Source organism: Rhodotorula toruloides (genome assembly GCF_000320785.1).
Source record: "Rhodotorula toruloides NP11 unplaced genomic scaffold Scaffold6, whole genome shotgun sequence".
Lineage (NCBI taxonomy): Eukaryota > Fungi > Basidiomycota > Microbotryomycetes > Sporidiobolales > Sporidiobolaceae > Rhodotorula > Rhodotorula toruloides.
The window spans coordinates 343,195-351,097 of record NW_015622966.1 but is presented as its reverse complement, the minus strand read 5'-3'; the positions used below and the strand labels follow the sequence as shown (position 1 = coordinate 351,097).

At 62.3% G+C, this 7,903-nt stretch overlaps 2 protein-coding genes across 2 annotated transcripts in view; one reads left to right on the top strand and one right to left on the bottom strand.

The window, feature by feature from the left end:
* The window catches only part of RHTO_07222 (F-box and leucine-rich repeat protein GRR1), a gene marked incomplete at both ends in the record, with an annotated part of 3,612 nt that extends 159 nt beyond the window's left edge, over positions 1–3,453 (bottom strand). Inside the window, 7 exons of the mRNA XM_016420880.1 lie at positions 1–1,137; positions 1,196–1,275; positions 1,340–1,407; positions 1,468–2,072; positions 2,136–2,246; positions 2,332–3,008; positions 3,330–3,453. The exon at positions 1–1,137 is cut by the window's left edge and continues 159 nt beyond it. Coding sequence (XP_016274607.1) covers positions 1–1,137; positions 1,196–1,275; positions 1,340–1,407; positions 1,468–2,072; positions 2,136–2,246; positions 2,332–3,008; positions 3,330–3,453 — 2,802 coding nt within the window. The remainder of the gene's footprint in view (positions 1,138–1,195; positions 1,276–1,339; positions 1,408–1,467; positions 2,073–2,135; positions 2,247–2,331; positions 3,009–3,329) is intronic.
* Positions 3,454–4,369: 916 nt separating this feature from the next.
* On the top strand, positions 4,370–7,551 carry RHTO_07221 (protein tyrosine kinase; the record flags this gene model as incomplete). Its single annotated transcript, XM_016420879.1, has 9 exons — positions 4,370–4,636; positions 4,689–5,340; positions 5,404–5,529; positions 5,631–5,683; positions 5,742–6,251; positions 6,323–6,569; positions 6,633–6,685; positions 6,741–7,225; positions 7,350–7,551. The coding sequence occupies 9 exons, from the start codon at positions 4,370–4,372 to the stop codon at positions 7,549–7,551; spliced, it is 2,595 nt and encodes an 864-aa protein (XP_016274606.1).
* Between the last annotated feature and the right edge of the window lie 352 nt (positions 7,552–7,903).

The following is a 7,903-nucleotide window of genomic DNA, read 5'->3' as shown; positions in this document are numbered from 1 at the left end:
AACTGTGTCGCGTCGAGCCCGCCGCGGCCGGCTGTCGTCGACGTCCATGTCCTCCTCCCTGCCAAAGATCGAGTCGACACGCTGCTGGATCCGCTCCACGCGTGCCCGACGAGCTTCCGACCGGTCGTGCGAGTTGGAGGCACTCGATGCCGAGGAAGACGACGAAGGGCCCGCCGAGGTGCTGCCAAAAGCCGGAGGAGCCGAGTTTCGCAACCCGCCTGCGCTGGTCGATGCCGTCGCACCGCCGATCTGCGCCGCCTGCTGGAGCGCCTGCAGATGCGCGCGCTGAGGCGGGTCGATCCATTGAATCGGGACTTGCTGAGGAGGCGCGTTCGGGAAGGTCCCAGGAACGTAAGCAGGACCGGCCCACGCAGCGTCGTCGTCGTCGTCGTCGTCGTCCTGTTGCGCCGCCTGCGGATGTTGCGGCGGCAATGCTGCCACTCCTCCTCCTCCGCCGACCGCTCCGAACCCACCACCCGCCTGAGGCTGCGCCGCCATGTTCAGGCCGAGCATGTTGCCCGCTGCTGCTGCACCGCCGCCGAGGTAAGGATTCCAAACGGGGACTTGCGCGCCGGGCTGAATCGGCGGCTGCATCTGCTGCTGAGTCGGAATCGCAGCGTTCGCTGCCGCCTGCTGGGCGGCCTGAAGCTGTCGCTGGTGGTGCGCCATCGCGAGATTGTGCCGCGCAGCGTTGAGGTTCGCCTGCGCTGCAGCGAATTGGGCGGCGGTCTGGCCTGGAGGGATCGGGCCGTTCCCGCCTGCGCCTGCGAGTCGTGCAGCCGCAGTGAGCGGGTCCTCGTCCGCCGGCGGGTCGGGCTGCGCGAGGAGCGCGATCTCGTGTCGACTGAGGCTTCGAAGCCATCGACGAAGCTCCTGCACGCCTCGGCCGGAGAAGACGCAGAACGATCGGCGCTGGTGCTCGTTGTAGTCCTTCGGCGGAGAGCGGCAGAATCGTTGTAGGGCTTGCTTGCGGAATGCGGTGACGCCGGTGAGAGAGAGGTGCGTGACACGAGGGAGGGCTTGGAGCATCTCGTTGACGGCGGGAACGGTGAGGTTGTCGCAATAGGAGAGATGGATGCGCTCGAGCGAGTTGCGGTGGGCGAGCGACTGAATGGCGGCGTCGGTGATGTTGTTGACCTGTGCGAGCGAGCGAATGTAAGTCGTGAGCTCTCGAGGAGATGGCGGGCGTACTGACCCTAACGAGACCGATTCGCTTCAGGCGGGACAGGTTTGCGGCCAACTCGAAGACGGAGAGGTCGGTCAAGTTACTGCAGTCTGCATGGCGGAACAGTATCAGTGTTGAACACGGGGGTGAACGACGTGAGAGAGCGAAACTCACAAGCGAGGTCGACGTATCGCATGCGGGTGCAAGCGCGAGCGACGGCCGTCACGGCTCGATCGGTGATCCTGCCGAGGAACGCTGTCAGTCTCGCTCTTGCTTCGCATGAGTCGAAGGTCAGAACGCACCCGCTGACATGTCCGAGATGCAGGTGGTGCAGGTACTTGCCCAATCCGCAGATCGCGTACAAGCTTTCGTCCGTCAGGCGATGGCACTTGCCGAGAATGAGATTCCGCAGCTTCGGGCAATACTTGACAATGCCGGCGATGGCTGCGTCGGTCAGGCCGTAGCAGGCGGTGAGGTCGAGATAGCGGAGTTGGTCGAAGGGGCGGTACGCGGGTGGAGAGGTGAGAGGAGCGGGTCGAGGGATCAGGGTGCCGCTGGAGGTCGTGAGCGGGTCGGGACCGGGCGAAGTCGAGCGAGATGACGAGGACGGATACAGATCGTCGCCGTTCGCGCCGAGAGTCGGGCTGGGATATCCCGACGCCGAATTGGACGAGCTCTGCTTGAGCAGCTGGAGCTCGTCTGCGTTGGGGAAGCCGTCGTCGGTGATGTGCGCGCAGCCGATGAGGGAGAGTTCGCGGAGGAGTCGCGAGGTTCGGAAGAGCTCGGTGACGCAGAGACCGGTGATTGAGGTGCAGTTGGCGAGGTCGACTTCGAGGAGGAGAGGGCAGTTGCGCGAGAGAAGGATGATGGGGATGTCGGTGATCTGGTCGCATTTTCGGAGCTTGATCTGTAGGCCAAAGAAGTCAGTAAGGGCAACCAAGCCGTGCGAGAGCAAGGGAGGCTCGCTCACCCGCCGCATGCTCGTGCAGCCCAGTGCGAGCGCCTCCATGCCCTTGTCCGTGATCTTCGTGCATCCGCTCAAGTTCAACCCCTGCAGCTTCGGGCAGTTGTCCGCGAGCGCCTGCAAGACATGGTCGTCGACCTCAGTCACGTCCGTCATGTCGAGCGCGACGAGCCGGCGGGTCTTTCTTCGTCAGGAGCGCAACGAGTGCCGGACTCGACAACTTCTTGCAGTTCGTGAGGGTGAGGCGATCGAGGTTCGTGCACGGCAAGAGCTTGGCAACGACCTGGTCGGTCAACTCTCCCGCGAGAGGCTGGAAGTTGAGCCGGCGGATGTAGTCGGGATAAGGGAAGGTCTTGTCGGGGAGCGAGAGGACTTGGAGCATCTTGTAGAGCGGGGCGAGAGACGAGAAGCTGGGCTTGTGCCAAAGGAGCTCGACGCCGCACTGGCACCACGCCTTGCATACTTGGAGGGCGGGAGCGAGAGATGCGGAGGGGAGCAGACGGAGGATGTGGAGGAGGATCTCGTGTGGGAGGGACGAGGCGGGAATCGCTGCAGGGCCGAGAGAGTCCTGTGTCGGGCTCGTCATGCCGCCTCCGGGCGCGTTGAACGGCCACGGCGTGAGAGCGGAAGGTTTCGGTGTCGCCAGTGCGGGTCCGAGGTGCGCAAGCGAGATGGACGAGGTGTCGGGGTCATCGGGGTCGCCGTCCGGGAAGTCTGATTCGGCTTCCGAGTCGTCGCCCTCGCCGCCTGACGCGTCCCCTCCTGTCGAAGCGTTGGATGGCGAGCGCGAGGGGGTAGGCGGGGTGTCGCTGGTGAGGTAGGTCGGTACTGCTCCTCGCGAGGACAGTGTCGAGGCGGCGAGACGGTTTGACATTGTAGCTGCGGGTGCGGCGGTTACTGCAAGCGGTCAGCACGCTTGTCCTCGTGAATCAGCACGGAGCTTTGGTCCTGCTATCGCGGCATGCTGTCCAAGCCCTTCCTCCCCACAGCGTGCGAAGCGTCCATTCCTTCTCTGCGGCGCGCCGTTCGAGTGCGTGGTACGCAGACGCCCCGTCGGCCCCGTCCGCAACGTTCGCGATGCAAGCGAGACTGTCCCGACGCCGCGCAGGCCTGAACTCTGTTGTTCACCTCGTCGTGTGCCGAGTCCGCAGAGTTCCGTCTCGCGCCGGTGTTCGGCCAGTCTTGCTTCGTAGAACTCACCTTGCCCTCCTTTGGATCGCTCTGCTGAGACCGCTGCAGATCCCGGGCGAGATTGGGATGTGATGAGTTGACGAGGTTGGTGACGCGGAGGAGAGAGGGGAGCTCCTGGGTCGCGCTGCGGCATTCAAGTAGGGGCAGCACTCGCGAGTGAATGAGTCCAGCAGATCAAGCAGTCTCAGCGAATTCTTAGCGGCCGGAGAGAGGCCAGAGAGGTGGAGAGAGCCAGAATACAACTCGCTTACACCGCGTTCGTATTGCAGCTCATTACGGATGCAAGCATACAAAGCTGAATAGGACGGGCTTGTAATGCAGATTAGAGCAGTGCTCCTCGTCGTTCTCTTCCTTCCCAGCTCTCACACGCTGCCTCGATCAAGGCCTCGCTATCGACGGTAGAGCCGTCTCGAGTCTTGCTGCTCAGCCATCCGAGTGCCGCGATCCTTGCTCCCCGCTCACGAATCTGCATCGCTTTGGCCGGGACACGGTTTTAGAACGGAGGATCCGCCGACCTGAGGGCTCGTCGAGGCGTCCTGGAGATCGCCAAAGGGTCACCATGTATCCAACTTACTATCTTCTGCCCCCATCGTGGCAGCCTCCTCCGATTCGTCCCGTCCAGCCGCCCGTTGACTTCTTTCCGACCGCCTGCCCCACTGTTGACGGCGTGCTCGCTCGAAACCTCTATGCACACGTGTGTGACTTCCTCGACTGTTTCATCATCCCCCCAGCGCCGAGTGGGAGCGGGTATTGGGCAGTCCCATCGCCGAAGCCAACGGATCTTCCTACACCTCTCGATGCTCGCGAATCGCAGGCTGCTTCCGAGGGACTGCTGGCTGTTTTCTACGACACCAATCTCGCCAAGTCCATGTCCAGAATCGGGCGAGCGGCGCTGCACTGCGAGTCTGATCCCGCGATCCTTTGGAACGCTCTCGCTCTTCTCCATCCTCACACTCGTCACGAGCTCGATTTCGCAGTCGGAAGTGTCAACCTCAATTCTCCTCGGCGCCACCACCGTCGACGCGACACTGCGCCGGACCGCAGACGCGATGCGGCGGCTCGCTCATGCGCTTACTGGGGACTACGGCTTCATCGAGCTCGCTCCCAACCCCCCCGCTCACTCGAAAGAGTCGCTCACCCATTGCGAGATTCGGGTGAGGGGAAGTGTGCGCGGAGTTGTCGAGGCGCGGTCGAAGGACGTGCTGGACGCACTGGTCGAGGAGGTGAAGCGCCTGACCGAAGGAGGGAAGCGCGACATCCTTCTCTCCGACCTCGAGGGATCGAGCCAGGCTGGCGCTCAGAGCCTCTTGGGCAATGTATGGCTCGCTTCGTCCTCCTCTCAACTTGGCTGACATAGACGTCTGGCAGGTCCTGGAGTCGACCAGCAAGATCCCCGGCATAGCGACCATCTTCTGGACCGACGGGACCTACCACGTCCCCGCCATGCGCATCACGCTCGACCAGCCGCCTCCCGTCGTCCCTCTTCCGTCCCTTTCCAGCCGGCTGTCTTCTCCTCAAACCGCCCCTCCTCCGCAATCGCTCTCAAACCCCTACTTCCTCGTCATCGGCGAGAAAACCCCTCTCGGCGTCAGCTACAATCTGCCGCTCGACAACGCCTTGCCCCGCGCCTACGAAGTACCGTACTACACGCCCCGCGCCGAACCGTCCAACACCTCATTCTTGTACAGTCTGCTAACCTCGACCGCTCACCCCGAGAACCTTTACCGAGACGCCGTCGCGCATCTCGGGCAGAACTCGAAACTGCACGTCGTGCTAGGCGAACTGGGTCTCTCGCCCATGATGACGGGACCGCTTGCGAGTGCGGCAGGAAGTACACCTTCGTGGAATGGTGGAGGTGCGGGAGCGACGGCTTTCGGAGGCTTTCCAGGTGCGGGCGGTTTCGGAGGAAGTCCTTCTGGGTCAGGCCCAAGCGGAACTGGCGACGGAGGCGGCGGAGGCTCCTTCCCGAGCGCCTCTCAGTCTTTCGGCGGTGGTCCAGGCGGGTATACGGCTGCTCCTGGTACGCAAAGTCTTCCTTCGCGCGTTCATCAATGCCTCTACTGACTTACTTTGCCTCGTGCAGGCATCTATCCGCAAGCTTCTAGCGCCGCTGTCGGCGGTAGCGACCAGTCAGTATCGATCCTCAGCCAAGGCTCGAACACTGGCGTGGTCGAGAAGACCTCGAAGAGCGCAGCCGCCCACAAGGACGGTGCGTTGAGTCTGCCAATACCCTCTCACCCTTCCCCTGAGCGCGAAGTAGCCTCAAAGCACGACGATTCTGACTCTTGTACCGGCCTTGCGAAAATGCAGCCTCGCGCTGGACGAAGGATTACGTCCCTCTCCGCTTGGCGGATATCGCTGAGGTGCGTCGATCCGCCAGCTGCTTTGGCCTGAGCTCGCTCACGCCTAAATTCATATCAGCTTGACGCCATCCCGATTGCTCGCTCGTACAACTCGGACAACGTTGAGCGTTTCGGCCTCCTTTACCGTCTGCGCCCGCGAGACGAGAACACGACGCCCCCGCTTTTACCTCCTCTCTCAACGACGCCTACTGCAAGCTCATCCGATACCAGTCGCACGTTGGCCACAGCAAACGCCTCCACCTCGCCTCGACTCCTCGTCTTTCGCGACGAACCTCTCGCAGGCGGCGGCACATCGAGTGTGCACGAGCTCGAGCACGACCCCGACGTCCTCATGAAGATTTCAGTCGGCGCAGAGGAGGCCGAAGCGGTCGAGCACGAAGGCCGACTGTACCAGCGCTTTGGGACGCGTCTGCAAGGCGTCGTTCCCGACTTTCACGGCATGTTCTCTGGACAGCCTCTCCTCACCGACTCGATCGTTCTCCTGCTCTCTCGTTGCGGCGAGGCTATGGGTGCCTGGGACAGCTTGACCGTTGATCAGCGGTACGTCTCGACCCACTTCCTTTGCCAGGTGGACAACCTGTTTCTCGGGTTTCTCCATTCGGTGCCAGGCTCAGCTTCCTCCCATATTCCGCTCTGCAGGGAACATCTCTACGAGTCCTTCCTCCGCCTCACGAGGTCGGCATCATGCACAACGACATCAGCGCGAACAACATCCTTGTTGACCGCGCGACGGGCGAGGTTCGCATCGCCGACCTGTCGTCCGCCACTGAGCATGTCTGCGCCGGTGCCAAGGCCTGCCCCGAGCTCAAGGAGCTCTCCTGGCTCGATACTTCGAGCTCGAGCGCAACTGAGGACGTTCGCGAGAGCGCATACGCTCTCGATGGAGGTGCGTTGAGTCCGCCCGTTCGCAGCCGGGATCGGTGCTGATTCCTGGCCCCTCCGACCGCAGCCGAACAGTGGACGAAGAACTACACCCCTCTCCGCTTGCAGGACGTCCGCACGGTGCGCCGTGTAAGCAGCTGCTTCGTTTCTACTCTCTCACGCTCGTGTGCAACAGCTCGATGTCGTGCCGGTGGCTCGCTCTTTCGTCAAGGAAGCTGTCCTCCTTTCCGGGTCATTGTACCGATTGCCGACGTCCGCCGAAGAGCCTACGCCCCCGCTCTCGCCATCCACCTCGATCACCCCTACAGCTAGCCCGTCAAGCACCGCTCGGACCGATGCCTCGACTGATACCTCTGTCACCGCACCTCGCCTCCTCGTTTTCCTCGCCGAGCCTTTCGCGTCCGGTACGATGGCGAGCGTACACGAGCTGAAGCATGACCCCGACGTTGTCCTCAAGATCTCGATTTGGAAGGACGACTTAACTGCGGCCGAACACGAGGGTCGCCTGTACGAGCGCTTCGGCGAACGGCTTCGAGGAGTACTTGTCGACTTCTTCGGCATGTTCGTCGGCCGTCCTCTCCGTACCGACGCAATCGTCCTCTTCCTCTCGCGGCATGGCAAACCTCTCGAGGATTGGAGCAGTTTGAGCATTGCCCAGCGGTGCGTTTCCTTTCCCTCCATTCCATTCCTCCGGCTAGTACCCGCCTTCCCCCACTTCCCTCACTTCTTCGACGCTCGCTCTCCGCTCTAGCAGCACGAGCCGCTCACGCTCACCGCTTCGCAGGAAGCAACTCTACAACCACTTCCGCCGGCTTCACGAAGTCGGGCTCATCCACAACGACGTCTCGCCCAACAACATCCTCGTCCACCCTGAGACTGGCGACTTGCGTCTCATCGACCTGGCACAGGCTGTCGAGCATACCTGCGGCGGACCGCAGACCTGCGCCGAGCTGAAGGAGCTCTCCTGGCTCGTCTACAACCTCTGAATGCGTCTGTTCGCCCCTGTTGTCCGTTCTCGCTCCTGGTCCTGTGTTGTCGTTCATCCACCGTACCCTTCTTCTCTTCGTTTCCGTGCCTGTGCAATTTTGGCAAAGCATCTGCATCGAAACCTGCTGGTCTATCCTCGTTGTATCCTCGCCGAAGGAGCAGTCCAGCTCGGATCGGAAGAAGCGCTGCGACGGTCGTGGCAGTGCTCTTTCAAGCCTCTTTTGGTGGTTTCCGCTTGGCCAGAAAGATGTCAAGCCGTGGTTGCTCGCCCTCATTGACCAAGTCACCAGCGCAGTCACTCGCACGCCTCCCCTCGACTGCTCACCGCTCTCGCACGCTGCCAGACTGCGA